Here is a 27,905-nt window from a genome sequence, read left to right as displayed (position 1 = left end):
ACTCATCAGACTTCCACTGAGACTCGCTCCGGTTTGGGGTCAGAGCGACCAAAAATCTTCGATACTAATTACTATTAACGTTTTGCGCTCTACGCACTTCTTTAATTACACAGTTCTTTGTTCTTCTCCTTTCTTCATGTTCGTCTCCGCACCTTCTTCATCAATCTCCATCAGTAAGTCCTTCAAATATTATTTCTCTTCTTACTGTTTCAATTACAGTAGCTTTTGATCTGAAAGTCTTTCTTTTTTGTCTCTGTCTGTTTGAAGAGAGAATCTATTTCTGTTTTTTCACTTCATATTTTGTTGGGTTGACATAAAAAAATTAGCATCCTTTATGAATTAATTTTGATTTTTTTTGGGTGTATTTTTTTCTCTTGTATACTGCAGCAGTATTCGATGAGTAGTTTCTTGTATTGTCATGGAGGTATTATTTTTGGGCAATTAGTACTTCTATTGCAATGGTGGTTGTATGTCTTAACTATACTGCCTTAGTGGCATTTATTATGGTGTCTAAATGTTGCTTTTAATTCTATTTTCCTATGGCCACACATCAGTCACTGTGGGACAACCTACTGATTAACTGTTTAATGAGTATTTTTGTTTTTCTTGAGCTTTTACTGCACGCTGTTTGCTTCAGTTGCAGGTTTTCTGGTTGTCTTTTATGTGCGTAGAGTTCCAGTCATTATAATGTCAAATAATTTGTTCTGCTTTGGAAAACAACAGGTCTAAGAAGGATTTGGGAGAACCAAACACTGTGCCTCTTGCATCTGTTGCATTTATCTGCAAATGAATGATTTTGTATATCATTTATTGGTTCTTATTTCTTGAAACCCAGAAAGAGAAGGGTAGTCTCTGTTAGTTATTGTTAAAAGTGTTATGGGTGACTGAATACCAAAAACCTCGTAAGCGCGCTACTGCATAAGATGTAGCCTCTATTTTACCATATTGTTAATATCTTTATTTGGTGTTTAATGTCTGAATACGACCGACTTTCAAATGTGCACAGAGAGTTTTAACATTCTTGCTTGGTAAGGGTGGCAAAAGGTACGAGAGGTGGCACCGTTGTGTCTCTTCTGCACCTCTTGAAAGTAAAAAACAGAAGAGCTTCGACAATATCAAGAACTTTAAGTTGTTTATGTTTATTAAAAAAAAATATTTATTGAGTTGTGGAAATGGATTCAGCGCTCTATTTAAATTGTTTGGAGTGATTCAGCCTAAGTTAACACTCTGTGCTCCTGATTTTGCTTCTAGACATATTTGATCGGAGTTTTGATTTGTTTATCGAAATAAAATTTAGATGAAAGCCTAATTACTCTTTTCTCATCATCTTAATGAGAAGATGTGTCTTTATTAGGTATATTATTTTTTGTGTGTGTTTTACGTGGTCCTTAGTTTAGCTTTTTCTCTAAAGATATTGGCTGCTGTTATAGGTCCTTCGCATTGCTTCAAATGTCATACTGATGGAGTTGGTTGCTCAGTATCAGTTGGAGTTACAAGCAGTTTGATCAAACCATCACATGAGGTTCAGGGATTCTCTGACCATTCAGGTATAAGGTATGTAACTTGAGAATCTCTCCTGATTAAAAAAAAGATTGAGAATCTGTAGCCCATGAACAGAAGGGTGCTTGACTTGATTAATATTTCTGATTTATTCCAATCTAATCCTCAATATCCTAATTTTCTTTTCAGAATCACTAACATACTAATCTATAACGTCTTCTTAAGTCAACGGTCAGCCGTAAAAATAGTGGTTTGTCAGCTATGGTTTATGTAGTGCTGCTATCTTCAAGATAGAGGGTCTGGGTACCTATACTAAAGTGTCGACATTAAGCGAGGCAAAGCACTCATTTTAATTACACCGAGTTTCAGGGCTTAACAGCTCCCCAAGCTTGCCTTTAACAACACTAGAATGAACAGTAGGAATGAACTTAGAATCTTTTCTCTCTTCATTAAATTTGGTATTATTTGATTCTACAAACCATCAAGGCTAAATAGGTTGAGAAGGAATAGTTTGGTCAGAATCGGACAACATATTAGTTATGTACGAGAGACTTTTCAGCTACAAGGTTCTTTAGTTATGTACTCCTTGAAAGAGATTAGGCTTCCGGTGTATCATTTTGGAGACTCTAGTTGAGTGCTTATTGGACTTGTCATGCAATTTGTTTACTTTTGCTATTCTGGTTCTACCAAAGTTTGACTTTTTCTGATTAAATTTTGTGTCCTTAAATTTCAACTGATATATGTGCTTCTATGTAGTTTCAGGCCTGAGAATCCTTTCCTCGGAGCTACACAATTGCATTGGCTGCCTGTAGGACGTGAGAGTAGCCTTTCAAGACTTTCAGTTGCAGCAGATTACCCAGATTCATTTCCTGATTCCTCTAACTATGTCGGGAATCATAGCTATCACCCTCTTGAAGGAATGCGAGACCACAGAAGAGTTCGTGATACTCAACTTACAGCTGCTGAAACAGCAAGGACAATTGTTGAGGTTTCCTTATGCTGTATAAATTAGATCTTATATCCGTTCTACATGAAGCGGAGAAAGTTTTCATGGCAGAAGTACTAGCATATATCATCTGGATGGCTCAGATGGTGTGTCTGTTTTTTTAATTGCAGGCTAATAGCAATGCTTTGTTGATATTCCCTGGCATGGTTCATTGTGAACCTCACGAACAAGAGTCATGGGCAGAATTTGAGTACGTGATTGATGAATATGGAGGTTTGGCTGTTTCTGTTGTAGTGTTCCTCACAATGTTGTAATTTGATCCTTTTCCCTTATTAAATTCATAGTTGATGGTTTGCCTTAATGTGTTCAGACATATTCTTTGAAATTTATGATGACAAGAATATCTTGCGAGATCGTGATGCAAGTAATCCCGTGGTACAGATTTATACATAGTTGGATATTTATCTTTTGTGGTTAATTTGAAGATCATGATTGAGCTTTGCGTGTTCTTGTCAGATATTGTTATCTGTATCTTCATAAGCATGCTCTTCTCTGAATCACTTAGTGAATAGTTATGCTTTTTTGCACAATGCAGTTATAATCTGTTGGCGTCTTCTTTATCAAAAAAATAACCTGTTAGCATCAATTTGGCTATGTGTCATTTCTCTATTCATATTGTCACAACCCAAAATCACACCCAAAATCACATCTGTCGTGATGGCGCCTATCTCAATACTAGGTAAGCCGACAACCTCAATAAAATACAATATCTTTTAAATTTGAAAACATAATATTTGAATTCAATAGAAAACCTCATAATTTCGGATATAAAACACTCCCAAAACCCGGTGTCACTGAGTACATGAGCATCTAAATGATAACAAAGTCTGCATGATAAAAACACTGTCTGAAAATATAGAACATTACAATAACTGAAAGGAAGAGAGTCAAAGTCAGCGGACGCCAACTAGCTACCTTGATAGTTTCCAACTGATAACACTCTGAGATCTAACAGTCGTCGTGTCCGGAAGCACCTGGATCTGCACACGAGGTGCAAAGTGTGGTATGAGTACAACCAACTCAATAAGTAACAAGACTAACCTTTGGGCTGAAAGTAGTGACGAGTTCAGCAGGTACAGTCCGGTATAGAAATAACAGTACAGAAAGGTAGGCATGCTTTCAAGTTCAACAGTTAACCTCAGTACAAGTAAAATAGCTCAATTATGACTGATATGAGGAATATGACATCTCTATATCTACATGCCAATATACATACTGTATGTGATGCACTTCAGTGGAAACCTCGTATACTCAAATCTCAAAATACTCAATCACTCAGTGTTGTATATGGCCAATCCAACCCAGGGGAGATCCATCCCATGTATATATACACATCGACTGACAGTCAGTCACTCACTACTGTATAAGGCCAATCCAGCCCAGGGGTAAATTTATCCCCAAATGTAAATGACTCGGACAAGATCCATGTCAGGGAAATTCATCATAATTATAAATAAATAAGGCAAGTCCATGCCCCGGGAAGTCCATCCCGAATAATATATAAATAAGGCAAGTCCATGCCCTGGGAAGTCCATCCCGAATATAAATCATCTACGCTCACTGTGGGGGTGCAGACTCCGGAGGGGCTCATTCAGCCCAAGCGTGATATAAAGTCGATATGGCCTGCTGCAGGCGGGCATCCCCGATCCATATAATGATAAAGCCGATATGGCCTGCTGCAGGCGGACATCCCCGATCCTGTAAATATCCTCACAATGAATGAACATGGCTGAGTATGAAATGTATATTTTTAAAGAATTAAATTCAATAGCAACACGACCTTATGGGTCCCAAAATATCGGCACGTAGCCTAAACATGATCTTTAATACGAGTCTCAGCTCAATTCCCTAACACGTGGAGAATATTCGGATAATAACATGATTCTTTAATTTTTACAACTCCACAAAATTTATTTAAGTTACAATTTCTATGGTGCATGCCCACACGCTCGTCACCTAGCATGTGCGTCACCTCCAACAATTGATATAACACAAAATTTAGGGATTCATACCCTCAGAACCAAGTTTAGAAATGTTACTTACCTCAAAACCGTGTAATTCTTTATTCCGCTATGCCTTTGCCTCGCGAATTGGCCTCCGAAAGCCTCGTATTTAGTCACAATTAATTCGATTCAGTCAATACAAATCATAGGAATTTATTCCATATGAAAATACTAATTTTCCAATAAAATCCGAAATTTAACTCAAAAATCGTCCGTGGGCCCTACGCCTCGGTACCCGACAAAAGTTACAAAATATGAACGCCTATTCAACCACGAGTCCAACCATACCAAATTTACCAAATTCAGACATCAATTCGACCTCCAAATCTTAAATTCTTATTTTGAAATCCCTAAGTCCAAATCCTCTAATTTCACCTACTCCTATTTCGGCTCTTATACATGCTGCTGTCACCTTTCAAACCAAGCTCTTGGTGCCTGCTTTAGCTTGCCGGAGGCCGTAACATAAATCGCTTTCTTGAGCTTGCATACCAAGTTAGGATTCCTAGGAGAAAGAAGCCTGGAGTTAGAAGAGGTTGAATAGAAACTTATTCTTGCCCCGTTCCCTTATGTTGTTGAAAGGCATTCTATTCTTCACGTCAAATTAAAATAAGGCCACCTTTTGATTGCAGCCAAGGCAAGAATGCCACGAATGGTGTTTAGCAATCTGAAGCAAATGTTTTCCCTATCTCTAAAGGGGTTCGACTCAATATTCTTGAAGGAATCCTTTAGCTACTAATCTAGCCTTGGATCTATCTACCGAGCCATCCGCTTTATGCTTGATCTTGTAAATCCACTTGCAGCCAATGGCTTCTTTCCCTGCAGGCAATGAGACTAAGTCTTTTTATTTTTTTCTTGGGCATTGATTTCTTCCTGTATAGCATCTCTCCAGCAAGAAACACGTAATCTAGTCGAAATACTCAATGATAATCCAATATTATTGACTAACATAGATCACAAGTGACTTACCTCAAGTTTTCCCGTGAATTCTCTCCGAAAAATCGCTCAAAACCGTGTTGAAAATGTCCAAAATGACAAAAATGTCGGAACCCTATGTTTTTGTACACTGCCCAGAGGTTCCGCTTCTGCGGAATTTTAACCGCATTTGCGGTTCCGCTTGACTGCCTTCGCTTATGCGGAGAAGAAGTACGCTTCTGCGGTCTGGTGGACGCTTCTGCGGTGCCAGTCCCCCTTTGCCCAGGCCGCATCTGCGACCATTTTGTCGCTTCTGCGGGCTCGCACCTGCGAGCCAATTTCCGCAGGTGCGATTGCATCGGTAGGCAGCAACAAGTTTCAATTGTTCTAAGTCCAAATTTGATCCGTTAACCATCCGAAAATCACCCGAGGCCCCCGGCACCTCAACCAAATATACCAACAAGTTCTAAAACATCATATGAACTTAGTCGAAGTCTCAAATCACATCAAACAACGCTAAAACCACGAATCATACCCAATTCAAGCTTAATGAAACTAAGAACTTCCAACTTCTACATTCGATGCCGAAACCTATCAAATCAAGTCCGATTGACCTCAAATTTTGCACACAAGTCATAAATGACACAACGGACCTGTGAAAATTTTCAGAACTTGATTCCGACCCCGATATCAAAAAGTCAACCCCCGGTCAAACTTCCAAACTTAAATTTCTAATTTCGCCATTACAAGCCTAATTTAGCTACGGGCTTCCAAATAATATTCCGGACACGCTCCTAAGTCCAAAATAACCATACAGAGCTATTGAAATCATTAAAATTTTATTCCGGGGTCGTTTACACATAGGTCGACATCAAGCCAACCTTTTCAACTTAAGTTTTAAACTTTGGAACTAAGTGTTCTAATTCATCCCAAGACCTCACCGAACCCGAACCAATTACCCCGACAAGTCATATAACAACTGTAAAGCACAAATTGAGCAATAAATGGGGGAACGAGGTTATAATACTCAAAACGACCGGCCGAGTCGTTACACATAATGTCCAAAGGATCATGCATGCCATGTAATTATTTCTTGGGCTAAAGGTTCAATCATGCTGTCATCCCAATATCCAACCTGCACATAGTTGATAACTTGATATCATTATTTGGATCTTTTGTTTTATTGTGTAGAGTTCTTTGTTAAGTTCTCGTGGATTCCAAGATTATAGTTTTTTTGAGACAATTTTCCTAATGTAATTTTTGGACTATCTCGTTCCCTTCTATCACGGCCAAACTCGGATCATGACCGAGACACGGGAAGTTGACCCTCTAGCATGCCTACCTGTAATTTACAAGAATTTTGTCAGAGTTTCCCTGATTCTCCCTTGATTTTGCACACCCGTCCACAACCCGAAGCATCCTCTAGACAATCTCAACCTCACAGGCAGCTTTCATACATCCCATGTCTTATCATAAGAACCTGTCAACGTAAAGATCTAACACAAGGATCTTAACATACTAAAGTTTAACTAGACTTTTTACATAACTGAGTTCACACCTCAAGTGTAACTAATGGAGCATCTCTAGAGTGCCGAAAACACAAGTCTCATGATACCATACACATATTATACTGGCCCAGACAAAAAGACATCAGTCTTTCAATGTCAATCACTCTGTCTATGGCACGGTGTCAATCTCCACAACTGAATCTGTATTTCATAAATAAAGAAAACATAATCTATAACTTACCGTTTGGACAAGTCATTTAAAAGAAATAGTAATAATATAACATATGTTGTACCAGTGATATTTAAGTGTTCTCTTTCTGTTCAAACCTCGTCTGACCAACTCGAAGCGAATTTGAATCATGTTTAACAGGTTCCAAACATCGTTTCTCGCTTGGTCAAAGGAAAACATCATTTAACATCCAACGACATACACAAATACTGTTATAACCTGTAATTTTATTTTATGCGCACATGAGCGCACATAACATATAAAGTCTAACATATACAACATGTACAAAGCAGTTGGGGTATCACAAAATTTTAACACCTTTAATCATTTGTGTCAAATCCGCAAATTGGGGCAATTGGATGTCCATATAAAACATGACCGAACTATCTCAAGTGGCCTTGCATTTTATCCTCTTTGTACTTGTACTTTCTGTAGGATGTGATCCAATTGAATAGTTTTACGGTAGCCGTCAACTTACCAAAATTCGTCTCTTTTATCCAGACTAGGTACCAATTTAGAATGGAAGCTCATATGTCGCAGTTAATGACTTAAATATGTTTTTCCCCTTTAAATTGTATTTCCTCCTGTGGGATCTTTTAATGAAAGTTCTTCCTCTGGCTTTATATGGAGTGGCTAGTGTCTCGTTTTTGACATTGAAGTAGACTTGTCTTGAGGTTGATAACCAGTTGTTTAAGAATGTAGTTATATTGGAATTTGAGTTGTAAGAGCGTAGATTAGTCGTGAAATATCTGGGTCCTAAGCATGTAGGTCAGTGCTGAAATTTCTACTATCTCTATTCGACTGGATTACTTCAGAATGCATTGATTGGAATTTGTTTCTCGTGCTGAAATTTCTACTATCTCTATTTTACTGAATTACTTCAGAATGCATTGATTGGAATGGATTTCTCCCAATATGAGAAGAGGAGGGCAGAATCATCTGACTACAGCAACTTCATAGGTGATTCTATTGATGATACTTATTTCTTGGACAATTACTTAGAGGTGAGTAAGCAACTGCTGCTACTTCACTATATAAGTCGGATGACTAGCCTTAGTTCTTCTTATTCTTATATGTATCCTAGTTTTTTTTGCCAGGTTGAAAATTCTGAGATGTCCGACTATCAAGTTGATTGGGCGATGCCAGATAGTTCTAGCAAGTTGCACCCAGTTTATTTTGCAAAGTGCTTGACTAAGGTGGTTATCATTTCTTTTAGGTTTTAGCAACTCTCCTCCTAGTTTTTTTTTCTTTCATAAACGAACTGTTGCAAGAAATAATCTAAGGAGCATGTACATAAGAAAAATGCAGACAATATCACTATAACAGCTTATTTCATTTAATAATTATGTTTCAATCCAAACTAGTTGGGGTCGCTTTATTCAAGTATAATAAGACAAAACTTTAATGCTCTAAAGCAGAACACAGAAAGTTTCAACTTATGATCCTCGACCTTTTCTTTTTTGATAAGTTTGGATTTCGTCGATTTTTTCTGGACTTATATCAAAGTAAAGCTCTCAATAACTATATGACGAATAGAAATATTAAGATAACCTTCACAAATAAAGCTCTGAATACCTACTTGACGAATAGAAATATTAAGATAATCTTCACAAGAGGAAGAATTAACTATCCTTGTTGCGAAGAGGTTTGGCGGTTTCTTGGGGCCTCAATCTTGTAAGTTGAGTCAGGCCTCATTGGCTACGGGAATAGACTAATGCTCCTTACAAGAGACCAGTGGACAAACGAACCCTATAAGCAACTAATGGATAAAGGCAGTCAAACAGCTGTAGACGTGATGGGCGAGAACATGGAGTGTACTGTATTGCAAATTAAAAATAAGGGAAAGGCACGTGTGCAACACATGCAAGGTCCAAGTTTAAATACAATTGATCTGGGCCTTAATGATCCAAATAATGAGTTGAAATTAAATGGGCCTGATTCTGCAGCCCAGGTCATTTTTAATGACCTTTTACGCAAGCCCACTGAAGAAAAAAGAATGACACCTTTTATTGAGGAACTGGGCAGCGCCTCTTGCTCGAAAATTCAAAAAACCAACGCAGGGGATCCAATTCCCACTGCAAACCTTGAAATTATGGCACAGGCAATACCACACATGTATTGCGACCAGCCAGAATGTGTAGCAGAGACAAGAAAATCGGGACAGAAGGCAGGGGAGGATACTATATGCATGAAAATGGGGGAAGATCAAGTTGATACCAGATTGGAGCACCAACAGCAGTTATGTCACCTCAATTCTGATCAAAATTGGGAGGTGGAGGAGGTTACTCCTCTCTCAGTACAACACCACAATTCATTAATGGAAAAAGAGATGGATGCGACACTGTGGGTACATCAGGATATGATTAAATTGGGAAAAATGTTCGGAGTAGACTTTCAAGGCCATGAAGAAGAAGCACTGGAGTTACTCATGCAAATTGACAGCTGTAGACAAGTCAGAAGATTGGAGACAGAGGTGGAGGTGAAGAAACAAAGGTTCAAAGGCTCACTGGAACTAAAAGGTTTGGCCTCTTTTGATGTCAAATTTAAGAGTGATGGGAAAAGAAATAGGGGAAAAGATATGTCTATTCTTGCAATATGAAGATCAATTTAATAACATGGAATGTAAGGGGATTAAATGACAAGAAGAAAAGGGAGATCATAAAGAGTCAAGTACTAAATTGGAAGGCAGACATTATTTGTCTGCAGGAGACAAAATTGGAGGGGGAAATCAAGAAAATTGTCAGTCAAATTTGGGGTGGGAGATGGGTGAGGTATGCATGTTTAGAAGCTAGTGGCACGAGAGGGGGAATTTTGTTATTATGGGACTGCAGAGTATGGAAAGGGGAGGTGTTACAGATTGGTGCATACACTTTGACATGCAAGTTCGAGGCTCTTTTACAGAACTTCCAATGTCATATAACAGGGGTATATGCTCCTAATTGCAGAATAGAAAGAAGAACAGTATGGAGGGAAATTGGTGCAGTGAGGGGCCTGATGGAAGGCCCTTGGGCAGGTTGTGGTGACTTTAATGTCACAAGGTACCCCTCTGAAAAACGGGACTGCTCGAGGAGGTCCAGTGAGATGGTGGAATTCTCAAATTTTATAGAAGACATGGAGTTGATAGATCTTCAACTCGAAGGAGGCTCCTACACTTGGTTCAAAGGGGATAATCATACCACTGCTTCTAGAATTGACAGATTTCTAATTTCAGAAGAATGGGATGATAGCTTCAGAAATATCAAGCAAACTATCCAACAAAGGCTGATCTCTGACCATACCCCTGTGGCCCTACGTTGTGGTGCTTGGGAGCAAGATAAATCATACTTTAAGTTTGAAAATTGGTGGCTGAATTCCGAAGGTTTTGATGACAGAATCAGGAATTGGTGGTCTTTTTTTGAATTTTCAGGAAGACCAGACTATATTTTAGCTTGCAAACTAAAAGCTCTCAAAGGTAAGTTAAAAGAATGGAGCAGAAGTTTTAAGGGAAATCTGGGAATGCAAAAATCAAAACTGCTGAGTTAATTGACAGGTTTTGATGCAACACAACAATCAAGAGCTTTGACAGAGGAGGAATCAGTGAGGAAGGCAGCTATCCTCATGGAATTTGAGGACCACCTCAAGAATGAAGAAAGTGCATGGAGACAGAAATCAAGAGCCCTGTGGCTCAAAGAAGGGGATAGAAATACAAAGTTTTTCCATCGTACTGCCAATGCATACAAGAGATGCAACAATATTGACCAACTAGTGATTCAAGATGAAACAGTGGAGGAGCCAAACAGAATAAAGAATGAGATCATTGAATTCTACAAGAAGTTATACACAGAACCTGAAGAGTGGAGACCTGCAACCAATTTCGACAATTGCCCCAAAATTTCAGAATTATAGAAGGAGTCTCTACAAAGCAAATTTGAAGAGCAATAGGTCCTGAGCTGCCTGAAGATGTGTGCAAGAGACAAGGCCCCAGGTCCTGATGGATACACAATGGGCTTTTTCATTAAGTACTGGGATATTTTGAAGCAGGACATCATAGAGGCTTTCAACAACTTTCATTCCCAGGAGATGTTTGAGAAAAGCTTCAATGCAACATACATAGCTTTGATTCCAAAGAAGACGGGGGCCAAAGAATTGAGAGATTTCAGACCAATCAGTCTGATAGGGAGTTTCTACAAGCTGCTCTCAAAAGTCTTGACTGAAAGACTTAAGAGGGTGGTAGGCAAATTAGTAGATGCTCAACAAATGGCTTTTATCAAAGGAAGACAAATAATGGATGCAGTGTTGATTGCTAATGAAGCTGTGGACTCAAGAATCAAACAGAAAAAACCAGGAATTCTATGTAAACTAGATATTGAGAAGGCTTATGATCATGTCAACTGGAGATTTCTGCTGAAAATGTTAGAAGAAAGGGGTTTTGGACAGAAATGGGTCAATTGGATGAAATTCTGTATCTCTACTGTTAGATTCTCCATTCTCATAAATGGATCTCCTGAAGGCTTCTTCCCTGCTTATAGAGGTCTAAGACAAGGTGATCCCTTATCTCCCTTCCTTTTCATTATAGCCATGGAAGGCCTGAACAACATGATAAAGGCAGCTAAAGTCAATTTATGGGTTAAAGGTTTTGAGGTTGACAGGAATGGATCAAACAGTCTAGAGATCACACATCTCCAATATGCTGATGATACTCTAGTCTTTTGTGATGCTGAAGAGGAGCAACTGAGGTTTCTGAGGATTATCTTGGTTCTGTTTGAGGGAATCTCAGGACTCCACATCAACTGGAGAAAGAGCCATATTTATCCCATTAATGAAGTTTATAATATGGAGCAACTGACTTTTGTACTGGGAGGAGAAGTAGGGTCTCTACCTACTACATACCTTGGGATGCCGTTGGGTGCAAGATCTAAATCCAAAGAGATTTGGAACTCAGTTATTGAAAAATGCGAGAAGAAGATGTCAAGGTGGAAAGCACAATATCTATCAATGGGGGGAAGGCTAGTCTTAATCAACTCAGTTTTAGACTCACTTCCTACCTACATGATGTCTTTGTTCCCAATTCCAGCCAGAGTTATACAGAGATTAGACAAAATTAGAAGATCATTCCTTTGGCAGGGGAATAAGGAAAAAAAGGTCTTCCATTTGGTCAAATGGAAATCCCTCACAATGGCGAAAAGGCAAGGTGGTCTGGGAATCAGAAACTTGAAGAATCAAAGCAAGGCTCTCAAAATGAAATGGCTATGGAGATATTCTCAAGAATCCCAAAACTTATGGAGCAAAGTGATCAAAGCTAAGTATGGTGAGGAAAATAACTGGGTGTCAAAGAAAGTCAGCACATCATATGGAGTTAGTGTGTGGAAATCCATCAGGGCACTTTGGCCTACAATGAAGAATCACACTTTAATTAGAGTGAATAATGGAATGAAAACATCATTCTGGAATGATAACTGGTTGGGACATAGATGTCTAAAGGAACTTTACCCTGATATGTTTGGTTTGGCACAAAACCAACAGAAGACAGTAGCTGAAATGTGGACTTCTCAAGGATGAGAACTCACCCTTAGAAGACTTTTATATGATTGGGAGATAGCAAGATTAACTGACCTCTACAACAAGCTGGAAGCATTCAAAGGAATACAGGAAGGGGTGGACTCACTTTGGTGGCAGAGGCACAACAGAGGGGTCTATCAGGTGAAGGCAACATATAAGATTTTGAATCAAAGTGATCTACAGATAAATGATTGGCCATGGAAACATATATGGAGAACCAAGATTCCCTATAAGGTAGCTTGTTTCACTTGGCTACTAGCAAAGGAGGCTGTCTTAACCCAGGATAATCTCATAAAGAGAGGAATCTCTTTGTGTTCAAGATGCTTTCTATGTGGGGAATATGCGGAGACAGTTAGCCATCTATTTATACACTGCAAGATAACAGACCAACTATGAAAATTTTTTATTAGTCTAAGGGGTATTTCATGGACAATGCCCTGCAGGATTACAGAAGTTCTTTTTAGTTGGGAAGAAGCTGGAGCTGAAGCAACTAACAGAGATAGATGGAGGACTGTTCCAGCATGCATCTGGTGGACAATTTGGAAAGAAAGGAATGCTAGATGTTTTGAAGACAGAAGCAACTTAGTGCAGAAGATTAAACTCAATTGTATTCTTCTTTTTTGTTTTTGGTGTAAACAGATTTACACAGAAGATACACTATCAATCCTAGACATACTAGGATCTTGCTAGGACTGCACACTAGCACATCCAGCTAGCATTTACCTGTAAATATGATTCCCAGTACAACCTATGTACTGACTTTATTAATAAATACTAACGTTATCAATTAAAAAAAAAATAGACTAATGCTCCTTACAACCTTACTTGGACAGGATCTGTTCTATAGGCCAGAAACCAAGTCTGGTGGATGAAACAAGGCCATTAGACCAGACCGCGATTAGCAGCCCCCATAGCTTTTGAGTCATGGAGCCATAGAGGATCTTTTTCAACCCCAATCTTGGTGTGCTGGGGCGGTCTAATGGCTGTCCAAAAGACTCTTCAATATTTAAAAAATTAGTTAGACTATGCTCCTTATGATCACCTGGGGTGACAATTAATCATAGATACTGTACACTTGTGTTGACACGTTTGTCTTGTTATTGTTTCATCACTCATTCATCAGTTACACGCTTATTTTTTGAATACCACCATCCATACCTCAGCAAAAGAAAAGAGGGAATAAAGGAAGAGAAAAAAAAAAGGATCAAAAGGAAAAAAAGAAAACCCAAAGAAAGAAATTAGGTCACAAGAAATGTGTGTTTTCCTATACTTCACGAGATAAATGGTTATTGGGTATTTGCTATCTGACTTACAAGGTTAGGGTGAAAATTACCAAATAATAAGTTATTGAGAAGCAAAAGTGCCAGCCAAGTAGCACCCAAGGGTGTGGCCTAGTGGTCAATGAAGTGGGTGAGAACCATGAGGTCTCGGGTTCAAATCCCAACGGAGGAAAAAACACTAGGTGATTTCTTCATCTTTGTCCAAGTCTTAGTGGATAGAGTTACTTGGTAACTGTTGCTAGTGGAAGGTAGCAGGTATTCCGTGGAATTAGTTGAGGTGCGTGCGAGCTGGCCCAAACACCTCGGTTATCAAAAGAAAAAAGTGCCAACCAAGTAAAATACAAGGGGAAAAATAATAAAATTCTTCTAGCATACTGCCCTACAGTTTCAGGTACAACTTTGTGTAAATTATCTAATTATTGTCTCTCTTTGGATAATGACCTTTCCCAATTTGGTTCTGCTCAAATGTACACTAATTTGTGTATTTCTTAGGCTGTTGACATGGAACATGCTAAGATGATGGATTATCCATCAAATGGCATTTCAATTTGGGGACACCTCAAGCCTGCCTTTCTGGAAGAAGAATTTTATGTTCGAAGGCTCTTCAGTGATGATGAAGTTGGTGATGGCTACAGCTCGGATTGGAAAGGTAAAGTTAAACTATTAATTCGTTTCACACCAAGAGGATGCAGGAAATTTTCAAATTCAAGGCTAGAAAATGTTCTTCTAAGTAGTTTTGGTGTGATAATCTGTTGTCTTGATAAGTAAAAAGAGTTTCTTCTGTTGATACCTTCATTTAAGGGATGATTGCTCTATACGTCTAAACTGATAGATGGTGTTTGGCATTGCTGAGTGATCACTTCTAATTTAAACCATCTTTTAGGAAGTTGAGATATTAGGAGGTCATTCTTCAGGTCAATAGACACTGGATTTTGCATTTACCCTTGCCCAATTGTGAGCTAAAAAGCAACATATTTCTTATCCCTGAGTGTTCTGTTTTATTTTGTCTTATATCTTCTTTGGTTTACAACAATGCATTTCCTGCTGAGGAAGTCAGTGTGGGTTTTCATCAATAGTCTTTAATAACTGCAACTGAATGGTGCTTTTCTCATTTCCATTTTTTATTTCTCCTGCTGAAAATTTTATCAGTTTGCAGCATTTGCAGTGTGGATGTTCTGTAGGGACGGTGTCATTATAGTTTAGAAATGATATATCTCAGATCAGTGTGACAGTGAAAGATCTCTCGCCACAGTAGTTTTTGCCTTTTCGAGTAGATTGTTTTGATTGTTTTATTTGATTATCTGTATTAATTCAATCATTTAACTTCCAGATGGAGAAACTTTGAGCTTCGGTTCAAGCTACGACAAGAGCTGCAGCTTATCGACTATTTACAGATTGGAAATCATCAAGATTGAGCTATTTTCTGTATATGGTGCTCAGGCATGTATACTTTAAACTCATTTTATGTTTGTAACAATTTGAAATGAAATAGCGCTATCACATGTATAGGTATATATGTAAGTACCTTTTGAAGCTTGAGATGGCAAGATTAATTTGTACGCGAGGCAAAACTAACTGCAAAAGCCAAGATTTTACAAATTTTTTGATGCTTGTGAACTGTGGAGGTTAGAGAAATATAAGACAATCGAGATAAAGCTGCATTGGCACTGTATTCTTGTTCCTTGGTTATATTATACATGCAATTTTGTTTATTTTGTAGAAGACAAAACAGATATTTTGCAACTCATATGTAGGATTGTTGCTTGGGGTGTGGTTCAGACTTGGAAACTAGCAGTTTAAACTTTAGGTTGAATTCAGCAGTGTAGAAACTACAAATTGTCCATGTCAGTTAGTGTCAGCAAAAAGGTGATTCATGTATCTGCAATTAATCAGTTTAGTAAAATTAGACCTCCTCGTAATATGCTTATTTCTCTTTCGGCTGGTACACACTTTTCTTCCTCTACTTGCAAAAAAAATTCTCTTACACACCTTAACTTTGTGAGTCACTTTTGACGCACTCCAAATTGTAAAAAGTGAGTCTGAGACCCGTAAATTGCCATGTCGCTTGGGTGTCCTAAGCTAAAATTTTGAAGCGTGTGAGATGTTAAAAAGTCGGAGAGGTCTCATTTCACCGCCACATTTCCAGAGTTATTTTCTTTGGGGGTGAGATGAAGGGTGACTGGAAATTCAATGGAAAACCACGTTTGTTTGTTCAAAGAGGAGGGTCCTTCCGACAAAGCATTTCTTCACAACTTTGTTTTATTACAGAAAAAAGAACCCACAAGAAACACAAGTTCAGATTCCGGTCATCTACTTCACATCTCTTGGTTTATTACAGATCCAAAGCTGTGAAGAAAGGTGTTTGCAAGGAGTCGGAGGAACTGAGCTCTCAGTGGGGAAAAATAAATGAGGGTGGAAAAGTGGGGTCACTTCTAATTGAACTCCAGCCGACTAAAATCAGATTCCTGGGTGTAGTTGTGTTCTTTTAAGTGTTGTATTTTTCTCCTTTTCAAGTTTAGGAAACGCATAAGACACGTATTTGGCGCGAGTTATGCACAACCCATTTTGAAGTGATCATACACAGAGCAAGGGTATACTAGGCTCATTTTTGCAAGATGAGGTGTTTAATGAGTCCCCCGTGTAGTTTAGGCGTGTAAGGGGGAAATGTTGACAAATTTTAGGGGCATAAGTATGGACTAAGCCTTTCTCTTTTGTCACGTGTAAATTTTGTTTATAGAGTGGAGCATGTACGGGTTGTCTATTTTTAGGATTTCCTTGAAAGAACTGAAAAATGGTAGAAGCATAGTGGGCAGAAATGAGAAAAGTATGTTCTTTAAAGTATTTAAGCACCTTAGTAAGCTACGATATCATGTTCAATGCTCATCCTTCTTCTTTGGTGCAGTTAGCAGTAAATTTGCATGACTTCCAGGATGCTGAGCCTGACATTCTTGTACACTCAACTCCAGCAATTGTAGAGTGGTTTAGGCAGCAAGGAATAAAGTGCAAATTTGCACTTAAAGCTCTTTGCAGAAAGAAAGGACTCCGTGTTGAGGTTCTTTTCTAACACTAGTTTGGACTATCAAATTTACTTTTATTCGTTCAACGGATTTGGAGTAAAATAAGTTTATTTCATGTAGAAGTTGAAATCTGGTATTTCTGGTGTAAACTTTGGCAGTTACCTTCATGTCCTTTCTCCCCGCCTCTTTTTAAATTTTTTGTTTCATTTGGAGAAATATTTGATTGATTATGTCGTCTTTTTACATCATGCAAAATTAAACTAACTGGTAAAAATCATAGCTAACTCCAACATTTCCTACTTCAGCGGGAAGAGGCGAATTTGCTAACATATACCATCTGGAACATTTTTTCATATCTTTTACATATCAATATTTGCAAATCCCTAATATAATTCCACCTTTTTGCAGAGAGCAAACTTGATTGGATTTGACAGTCTTGGCATGGATGTCAGAGTTCTATCGGGAACTGAAGTACGAACTCATCGTTTCCCCTTCAAAGTTAGGGTAAGCGATACAAAATGCTTTTGGCTTTAAAAGCTCGCTGATATTCTAGTGAAACTTTGCTGACTTGGGATATCACAAAAAAAACATGATTTTGATTTTCACCATAACCTCTTTAATATTACTGTGCAGGCAACATCAGTGGTTGCTGCTGAGAAACAGATACGGCAGCTTCTGTTTCCCAGGTCCCGCCGCAAAAAGTTTAGGACTCCTGAAAGAGCTGGAGATTTGGACTCACTTTAAATTTAATCTTACTGTTTGGGAGCAGATCTCGTGAATAAACATATTATCTATATTTCAATAAATTCTTGCATGCAGTTGGTTCTCAGTTCCTCTCCAGTTTTGTTTTCTCTAATGTTTTCCTGTAAATGGGTTACATGCTGGATTTAAATTCTAATGAAGCTCTCTATGATAAGACATAAAAGGAAAAAGGAAGGTGAATTACAGCTAGGGGCGGATTTAGGGGGCGGATTTAGGTTACCCGAACCCCCTTCGCCGAAAAATTACGCTATATATAAGGTAAAATTTATTTTTTACCTCTATATATTAAGTTTTGAACCTCCTTGACACAATCCAAAAGTGTAGCTTAGTGGTCAAGGGGGTTCAAAATCTATAAGTTCAATTCTCACTAGCTACAATTCTTTTTTTTTGAACTTCCTTCGGTGAGATTCTGTCTCCGCCACTGATTACAGCATATGCTTCTTCCATATTGGTAATTAAGTTGAGAAGGGAAGGGCCAGTTTCCACTTTATAACTCAAATATTCTCTCATCATTTGGCAAAATAGTAAGGGCACCTTCTTAGTAGATTATCATTTGCATGCCCCCCAAAAAAAAAACACATTTCTTAAAAATTAAAATAACAACTTATTGTAAGGGTATTGTTTTGATAGATAACTCTTTTGCAGAGTTATTTATATTTGGGATTATTAGCCCCGTGCTAGAGCACAACTAATGATACGTGGATTAGGCGCACATTATATAGATAAAAGCTTGATTCAAGTGGTTTAGTAGTAAGAGCATAACAAGTAATTATTTTATTCTACTGTAGACAAAGGCTTGATATTTATTTAAGTGAAGAAGGTTAAAAGGGGCTGGTTAATTGTTTCAAACTGTGTTACAGATTCTCATGCATTTTTCGGATATCAAACAAAAATATTTGAGGTTATTAGTTTGCTTAAATCTATCTAATTGTCTTGTCTCAGTTCAGGAGAGAGAATTGATAATAGACACTCATTGGTATATTCGCTGTATGCAAATGTTACCTACATTTGCTAACGTTTTCTTTGAAGAATCCGAACAAAGTATACACATCTGTGGCGCATACAACTCATTCGACACGAGCAAAAGATCCGCGTAACACATAACTATGCACTGTATCTAATTACAATGATTACTAATTACATTCAATTTAAACAATAATAATAATAATAATAAAATATTTAATTTGTTCTATTAGGTTTAATGTAAATTAAATATTGATAAATAATTTTGGATTCTGATTCCTCTATGTAGGAATCAATAGCTTTTTTCTCGGTTCGTGAGGATGATTGAGTTTCTAAAAGTAATTAGTGCATTAAAATACTTCACTTTCTCCACTATGACCAAAAATAAAAATAAAATTAAAATTTGAACTCTACTTATAGTGAAAATAAGCTTCAGAACAAGATTTGGTATATTTTATCCTAATAAATTTCCCTCAAATCATTGTCAAGAATCAAGATAAACATCTCAAGCTGTAACTTAATATTTCCCAAGTTTACAACTTTACATGCACATTTAGGATATCAAAACATCGCTAAGGAACACAAAGAAAATGTTCATTTATCCTCCCCTCCCAAACCTCTTACTATTGCCTTGTTGTAAACAATTAGCGTTCCAATAAAAAAAAGATTTTTTCATTTTACTTTGCACAATCTTCTTAATTTTGAAGATAACTTAGCATGCCATATCAACACATGACATGAATTTTAGACTTTATGATAAGGTAACATTTGAATGGACCTTGGATTAATAAAGTAAATTCATCTTATGTGAAGGAAACAGGATGACCTAACCAAAACGAAACCGGTCTATTACTTAAATTCATGTTTTCGAACTTAATCCAAATAATTTTTTATTAACCCAATATTTGATTTGTCAAACATATCTTGAATTAGGATTTACCAAAAAATTGTATGAACATAATTCAATAAAGTTTAATTGTCTGCAATTACAAGCATCCGAACCTTAACTTCACTAGATTGTCACGTTAACTTTTCTAGTAGAGTAATTTCCATTTGCAAATTTGTTCTTTATTTCGAGATACATAAAAGCTGTGTTAAAACGAAAGGGAAAAGTCAAGAAAGAAAATTTTCATCGAGTAAGAAAAATGACTAAGTAAAACTGTTAAGCAATGGAATATGATTTTCCTACACTATGAAGTTGAGAAGCGCTTTTCTGGGAGGTTGAGGTGTGCAGGGAGGGGTGGAGGGAGAAGTAAAAAAGGAAAGTCACCAAACTACAATCAAGATTTCCTCCATTCTGTTTCTTTTCCGCCCGCTGTTCGAGTTACATTAACCTCTGTAATGCTAGTAGATGCAAAATTTTGCCTACTATCTTCAGTTTTGAAGTTCTCGCAGGCATCTTTCTGTGCAGGATGATCTAGGCCAGCTTCTTCGTCAAACCGCTTGCTTTGTGCAGTGTCTTCATCAGCAAGGTTCTGATCCACCTTATCACCTCTGAAATAGAGTCAAATATGTAAATATGTTCTGCTATCTCTATAAAAGCATTTGGCTAATTGAGCATTTAACTATTGAGATTGACCAACAATTTATAAAACTAGCGACTTGCTAAGTACAGAGTTCAGGTTGCGGGCTGGCGGACAAAAATATATCAGGGTTACATGGGTAGCTTTATGGAGGAGTATCATGAATGGAGTTCTACAAAAATGTTACAACTAGGGCAGGTAATGGGCACCAAAATCAGCTTGTGGAAGCAAATGGGGCATCCCCCTTGGTGAAGCATTCCGACCATTTTCATCATGCCCAACCAGCAGAGAGCAACAATGGCCCAGATTTGCGAAGAACGGAGAGGAATAATTTTATGGGACCTGAACTATTGGAGAAACTTCAAAAACTGGGAGATCGGGGAGCTTGGCGATCTACTTGAACTCTTATATAAGAAGCAGGTCTCATTTATGGGAAACGATACATGGAGATGTGAAGGGCAGAGAGATTGTATGTCTACAGCATAAGTGTCAAAGATATGCTGCTAGGATGGAAATTTAAATGGAGGAAACAGAGAATAACTTGGGTATAGCCCCACTGATACTTATGTGAGTAGATTGGGAAGGGAGAAATATGAAAACGTTTGAAGGGGTAGAGAATCCTTTTGTACATATAATGGAATGCTTTGTTCCTTTTACACTTTTGGAGTGGTATCATATCTCAGTGTGACTGATGATTGACCTCCCAGAAGAGATTATCCTCCTACGGGCTGGAAAATAAGAATTATGCAGTCCAGGTCAGCATTGATGACTAGTTGGTACTTGTAAAAAATCATGTTTAGCCGCAACATTCTCTAAACTTTTTAGTATCAGCTTGCTTATGGGGTTTTCCCGATCATATCAATGAAATTTTAACTTCATCAAAAACAATCAACTGCAATGCGCACATTTATAACATGCTGCTCTTTTGAGCAAGATCCTGAATGCCAACCCCTCAGTGACAACAGACATGTTTAAGAAGCCGCTATGCTATCTCTTAAGATACCAACCACTATAACGATTGGAGCAGTGAAGCAATAACCCAGCAATTAGATTATAGTCTTAGTTCTATGAAAACATGGACAACAACAAATATAAGCGCTAATATCAAGAGAAAGATAAACCCCATTCATTGACCAAATTTGTTACTTACCCAGAATAAACAAGGAGTCCCACAGCAACAGCAGCAAAAGCTACATAATACATCCAGTCAACCTGAAGAAAAACGATACTGATTTCAGAATAGCACTAGTGTATCACAGCAAAAGTAGTAGTTCCACGTTAAAATAGATTTTAATCCTCAAAAATTAAAGTAATCTGATTGTTCTGCAAACCTTCTCATGATATGCAAAGATACGAATTAAAACAGCCCACATATCAGAGGTAAGCAAGGCTAGATTTAGCATTGTGGCACCGCTCATCTGCATGAAAAAGGTGGCATTTCAGAATGAAAAAGCTAACTCCAAACCTGATGATCCGCAACAGAAATTAATTTTCAAGAGCCAGGACTGATTATATCTAGAACCAGGAAGACATCACTTTTCTTTAACAGGTCAGCATATTGAAGATTGCACCACTACTAGCTTTGGATTGGAACATGATTGCTTGATTGATCAATTTATCTTTCTATACATGTATTTACATGTGTGTGTGAGAGAGAGAGAGAAAGAGAGAACAGTAGAAAGACAGCAAGATAGAGAGAGTGGCAATACCTTCAGCAAAACGGGAACAAATGAGTAGAATAGAAACATCGCCAATGCAAATCCAACAAAGGGAAGTGTCTGAAATTCCCCATGGTAATAAATGTTTAGGCAGCTTGATATGAGGATAAACAAAAAGACTACCATAAGAAGGAAAATGAAACAAAGTATGTAAACTCAAAAAATGAGAAGGAATGGTGAGCCAGTTCCGCTGCAAAAGAACCTCATCAATACTCACATTATATGATTATAACACTTACTTTTGGAAAGGCAAATTAGGCTCCTTGAGATTTTTTTTTTTAATCTCAGATATCTCACATTTCTATAATGTTTCAGTTAACTGCATTGTGGTTTTTTTTTTCTTTCTACTAAAGCAGTGTATCTTGACCAAATTTTAACCTTTAATATTTTTTATCTTGAACCTCTTGCTAACCCATCCAGTGACTTAGTGTGTCCCTAACCTGACCCCTCCCACCATTGCCCACCACCTTTATCCCCTTTCCCAAAATATCAGCCCTCTATACTTTCTTTTCCAGTTTTGAAATTTGAATTAACATGCGCAAGACTGACCTTTTCGTAAGCATGTACAATTTGCAAAAAAAGTGGTTGAACATAAAAAAGGAGTTATCAATGTTTTTGGAAGGAGACAATCTGAAAACTGGATGATATTTTATATAATGTTTCCTCAATCGCATGATATTCATGCCTTTTTCAGCTTGTCTTCTTTTTCATTATCGGGACGGTAGATAGGACATCAGGAAAATGTTGACCTCAATCTTCTTAGAAATATGCAGACTGTATGTTGCTAATTTCACCTTTTATAATTACAGCTTCATGTTTGGGGTCCGTTGATACTTGTGGGAAGAAAAAAATCAAAGTGTTCAAATGAGTCATATCCAACATAAGTGGACTTGCTTAGAAATTAAAGAAATGATACTACACAAATTTGCTTTTCCAAAGGCAGCATTAATTTCTTTTTTCATTTTCTATATCCATGTTCATTGGTGAGGAAATAGATCAAAACATAGGAGACTTACTGCTCCAGCTGACCAATGAATGGACTTCAACTCATTGCGCTCAAGTATGCTTCTGTAGCATGGTTAAAGAAGTCATGTACATCACAGAACATCAGCAGCAGTTAAAGAGTATGAATTTATCAAGAAAGAAGGTTAACCCCCAGTAAACTCTTAAAAAGACTGAACATTAGGATACATTTGGCAAGCACTAACAATGGCACCAAACAGGCCCAGAAATGCCATGAGTTCAACCCTATCAGCACTTTTAACAAAAAACTCCTGCATAGAACATGAAATAAAAGCATTACAATGCGAAACAGGAGAGCCGACTTGAGAAACAAGACCAAGAGAAAAACAGTTCATAGTTAAAAGGGCACTGCACTGTACAAGGAATCAACACTACCTGAGAGAAATAAGATATTCAACATCAAAACTCCCAGTCTATTCTTGCCTTCACAGTTCACTGGAATGACTTTTACCCTTTACCATTAGGTGAATAGCATAAGGAATGTTCAATAGTGTATGGGTTGCCAACTGATCAAATTTGATTATGGAGCAAACATTAAACAATGAATCTTTTTTTACAAGTATTTATCAGCAAATTGTCACTTAGAGGTAGTTTGCGGAACCACATTAATGCACTCAAAACAGAACAACCCAATATCCTCAGACAACCTAGGAAGAAAAGTTTAATGGCACTACTGAATTTTATAGTTTATGCCGGAGGATAAAAGAAACATGCATATGGACCGATGTCAAATAATTAAATAGATAATTGCAGACATCAAGTCAAATAATTTAAAAGTAGTCTTTTGCACAGTGCTGAACTGCTGATTGGATCGGCCAAAGGGAATACAAGCAAATACTGTTTCAACTGGAACAACCTTGCTATGTCACACAGGGAAGAAAGAACTTCTCTAACTACACATAGATATCATTTCTGGTTCGAAAAGTTAGTGAATTTTCACAGCTATCAATTGTTTACCTCACTGACATTAGTCACAGCATACAGCGTAGCTCCAGCAATCACAAGTATATCCCCTTTGAGAGGATTGCTACCACCTACAACAATGAGAAATTCAATGACACAAGGAATTATATATTCACCCCCTTTCCAAAAAGTATCAGATGATATACAATCATATATAGGAAGCAACATAAGCAATAGGAAAGACCATGCGGTGAAACCATCCTGATAATTAACATCAAACAGAAACAAGCAGGATGACAACTGGTTGTAACAATATTACTTGATCGATCTGCGGCATGTACATCTGAAAAGATGACCAGGACAAGACCAGCGATACAGATGGCAACAGCGACTAATTTTCTGGGTATGTATTTTGTCTTCAAGAAAACCCATGTAAAAAGCAGAACACAAGGAATTGTCCAGCAATCCAGCAACATCACGCTTGTCAGGGATGTGTACTGGTAGGCCTTCACAACTGCAAAGCAAAGGCAACAGAAAATGAACTGAGAGTTTGTTTAATGACAAAATGTGGAGTTTGCATTTCGGGTAAACATGCATTGCCAATCCTCAGAATCTCTATCCAGAAGAGGTGATTATAGTCTGTGGAAGTAGCAGAGGAAGCTGCATATTTTGAGCTATTGATGCAGTGCTTAAAAAAAACTTCATAACATTCATATGACACTGGCCAATCCTGGCAAGAAACAATCCAGATACAAAAACAAGAACGTTGAGAAAGAACCTGTAGTACTAGTTTTCTCATTTCTGTGTCCTGTTGTGCTAGCAATATCATGATGTTTCTATAATGCACAATAAACATATAGTTCAACTGACATGCACGAAATATAACTATCCAAAAAAAAGCAAAAATGTAGGGCAATATTTGTTTAACAAACGCAAGTCATCAAGGTTTGATCAGTGAATACAGAAAAGGGACTGTAAGAACATCAAGTAAAACATATTCATCTTTCAAAGATACAAGGTGGGGTAGGTGAAGAGGCGGGACAAAGATGAGGGGAAACCGTTTATTTGGCTTCCATCGACAAGAGAAGATCAATGAGGCAATTACCAAGGAAATTGGCCTCCACATCAACTATTCCAAGGAGGACATAATAATACCATTTTGCCTGGTCAAAAAGAGAACAGAAACAAAAGAGGTAAGCCAAACATTCAATCTTAATTGCAACAGCTTGCTTAATTAAACGAGCATCAATAAATAAGATCATTTAAAAACACAGAAACAAGAACACAACTCTTAGAAAAGCTGAGTTATAAATGTCCTATATCAGATAAGGGCATGAAAAGGAGTTTTACATGTCTTGGGCTACTTTAGCCATCATATCAAGGTTTCTAGTTGAATGCTCGTCTTTCATATGGTATGAGAGCCAACTTTTGGTCTTAAGAGCTTTTTGAAATGGTATCCTTGTAAGTAAAAAATGACATATTAAACTCACTGGTATATTTTTGTAAATTTGGCAACCAGCACAGCTTTTTGTGCTGATTGATGTATCGTTACCATTCTAAAAAAAAGAGAGAGTTTTTTGAAATGGTAAGAACTATTGATGTCAAAGTCAGCACTAAGAAAATGATGTGGTTACAGCCAAAAAAAGATCAAAAAGAAGAAAAGTGTGATTATCTATACAAAAGATCCTATGAATTGTAACAGGATCTCAGCATCCTCTACTAAATTCATTTTACACCAGAAGAATCCAAGAAAAAAATCAGATTTTGATTCTCCATATTCAGCTCATTTGTCCATCAAAATATCTTCTCTTTCTTTTGTCCATCAAAACTTTTGGACGTAAGAGTTTTTGAAAAGGTTTATTAAAGTCTTGAGCTACTCCACCTGTCACCTTAAGGGTTTAATTTGGATGTTCAGATTCTACAAAAAATAGCAACACAACACTTGATTAAAGACAAGTAGATGGGTTCAAGTAATGTGCTACGAAAACGAGTTCAAGCTAGCTTGGGTTCTAAAATTTAAGATTTGTCAAAACTCTTAAATTTCAAACCCAAAAGCTTTTACTCTATCTGTCCTAAATACAATTTCTATAACTGCTTATTGAGAAGTACAACAACAACAACAACAACAAAAAACCCAGTGCAATCCCACACGTGGGGTCTGGGGAGGTTAATGTGTACGCAGACCTTACCCCTACCTTATGAAGGAAGAGAAGTTGTTTCTGATAGACCCTCGGCTCAAGAACAGTGGAAAGGACCAAATAAACAAACAGTAACTGCTTATTGAGAAGTGAAAATAGTAATTGTACTAAGTGGGAGAACATGGGAGGCTAATACAAAAGAAAATATTGAATGGAGAACAATAAAATTAGGCCTAATAACTCTTGCAGGAGTTGCGTAGATCTTGAGACATTTTGATAAACTAGATTTTTTCCAGAGCCTAGAATATTCAACATGCCTTAAACACCAATAACTAACTTTTGCCGCAAAATACTCGCTTTCATACACTTGTCAAAAGTATGCTCATTCCTTAGATAATTGTCAATCAATTAAATGACAACAAGCACAATAGAAAGCCTTATGGTGAACATGATGAAAAATTAAAGGTTCTAGAAGCACTCGAAGAGTGAAAATAAACCTTGAGTGGCTTTTGCCTGTAAATCATAAAGCCTCCATAAAATAACGCCAATAGCACGTAATTTAGAAAAGACTGCGACGTCGGTGCATTGATTCCTATAGCAAGGAAAAAAGAAAATTACTTGTCAAAAAAATAGACAGGGATAAAGGACACTAACTTAGATTACATTTTTGTCTTTTAGAGGAGGGGATGGAGAGGCCATGGACGGAATACATGGGTGGCAACATCTTCTATATCACCCCAAACTATTGCTATCTTTGTAAGAACCCTTTTGAAAATCAATTTTTAGAATTTAGAAATCCATCACAAGATTTAAAGATAGCAGTACTTAGCCCCAGGAAAAATTCTTGCTGCACTCCCCTTAAATTTTACCATCCCTTAATACTAACTCAAAGAGCACTAGATTCACAGAGTAAGTTAGCCATCTCAAGAACGCAAAATGCAAGTACTGGCCCCACTCCTTAAGGATGATACTAAGCAAAACTCTGTGGAGAAAGATAGTTTGGTAGACAAAACTATAAAGGGACGTATGTTTTCCAATTCCATACTTCTTCAATTGAGTATACAGTTTTCATGTACAACTCCAAAATCAATGTTTTACTACTTATTCAATTTGACATGTCAATCTTTCTTTTCTAGCAGTTCAAACGAATGTCTATTGTCCAAAAAGTAAAAATTCCATTACATATTTTATTGTCTCTAGAGATTCAATAATTAGAATTTCCATTACACATTATACAGAGTATTCAGTAAAAGAAACAGCCAAGCCACTCAGAGCTACAGATATGATGACGATTGAATTAACATTAATTTGCTTTCAGTTCGAAGTTTTGGTACACACATTCCAACTTCCACTTTAAATATTTATTTATTATGTTTATAATTTTAGTTGCAGAATGTAGAAACCAAAAGGACCCATTGGTAGTCACAGTAATCAAACAAACTGTCAAGCTACTCAAAGCCTCAGGCCTTCAGCTATGATCACAATCGAATCTAAGATTAAAAAATCAAACAGAAACTCAAGAAGTAAAATTAAGCAAAAGAAAAGGACACAAATTGTACCTTTTCTTGCGAGTTCGGAGGATGAAAAACCAGTGGCGGTAATGAGAAGGGACAGAAATTGGCCTAGCAAAAGACTCAGTAATGTTTTCTTCGTCCAAATTCCCTTCGCGTTCACCATATCCTAAACCTTTATCTATAAATAAATATTGGCAATCACCAATCTGTGAAAACCCAACCCCAATAAATGACCTTGAATTTTTTCACAGAGGCATCTCAGAGAATGCAGAAAAACTGCATACTCTGTTTTTTCTTTGATACCTATGTATATATACCTATATATATAGAGAGAGAAAGAGAGAGGTGATAATTATTATGATGATGAT

The 27,905-nt window shown here is 37.4% G+C and overlaps 2 protein-coding genes and 1 pseudogene across 4 annotated transcripts; 2 read left to right on the top strand and 1 right to left on the bottom strand.

Moving 5' to 3' along the window:
• On the top strand, positions 1–17,822 carry LOC104088919 (uncharacterized protein At3g49140). 2 transcript variants are annotated; one of them, XM_070177616.1, is made up of 12 exons: positions 1–173; positions 1,431–1,554; positions 2,257–2,488; positions 2,617–2,719; positions 2,817–2,881; positions 8,043–8,162; positions 8,256–8,354; positions 14,469–14,625; positions 15,307–15,416; positions 16,879–17,028; positions 17,402–17,497; positions 17,627–17,822. In XM_070177616.1, exons 1-12 carry the CDS (start codon positions 137–139, stop codon positions 17,735–17,737), a joined length of 1,404 nt encoding a protein of 467 aa, XP_070033717.1. In that variant the 5' UTR covers positions 1–136; the 3' UTR covers positions 17,738–17,822. The 2 variants fall into 2 exon arrangements, with proteins under 2 accessions (XP_070033717.1, XP_033510072.2); XM_033654181.2 differs by having other exon boundaries at positions 16–173; positions 2,263–2,488.
• LOC117274824 (small nucleolar RNA U3) lies at positions 13,512–13,693 on the top strand (annotated as a pseudogene).
• A 2,009-nt stretch (positions 17,823–19,831) lies between the features above and the next one.
• Positions 19,832–27,905, bottom strand: LOC104088918 (uncharacterized). Of its 2 annotated transcripts, XM_009593682.4 has the most exons (11): positions 27,583–27,905; positions 26,521–26,615; positions 24,991–25,048; positions 24,205–24,399; positions 23,940–24,016; positions 23,151–23,233; positions 22,976–23,027; positions 21,951–22,019; positions 21,573–21,659; positions 21,392–21,453; positions 19,832–20,212 (listed from the first exon to the last, which is right to left on the bottom strand). In XM_009593682.4, exons 1-11 carry the CDS (start codon positions 27,698–27,700, stop codon positions 19,999–20,001), a joined length of 1,110 nt encoding a protein of 369 aa, XP_009591977.1. In that variant the 5' UTR covers positions 27,701–27,905; the 3' UTR covers positions 19,832–19,998. The 2 variants fall into 2 exon arrangements, with proteins under 2 accessions (XP_009591977.1, XP_070033716.1); XM_070177615.1 differs by lacking the exons at positions 24,991–25,048; positions 26,521–26,615 and having other exon boundaries at positions 27,583–27,841.

Source organism: Nicotiana tomentosiformis, chromosome 6 (genome assembly GCF_000390325.3).
Source record: "Nicotiana tomentosiformis chromosome 6, ASM39032v3, whole genome shotgun sequence".
NCBI lineage: Eukaryota > Viridiplantae > Streptophyta > Magnoliopsida > Solanales > Solanaceae > Nicotiana > Nicotiana tomentosiformis.
The sequence above is the reverse complement of the archived record's forward strand: the minus strand, read 5'-3'. Positions and strand labels throughout refer to the sequence as shown.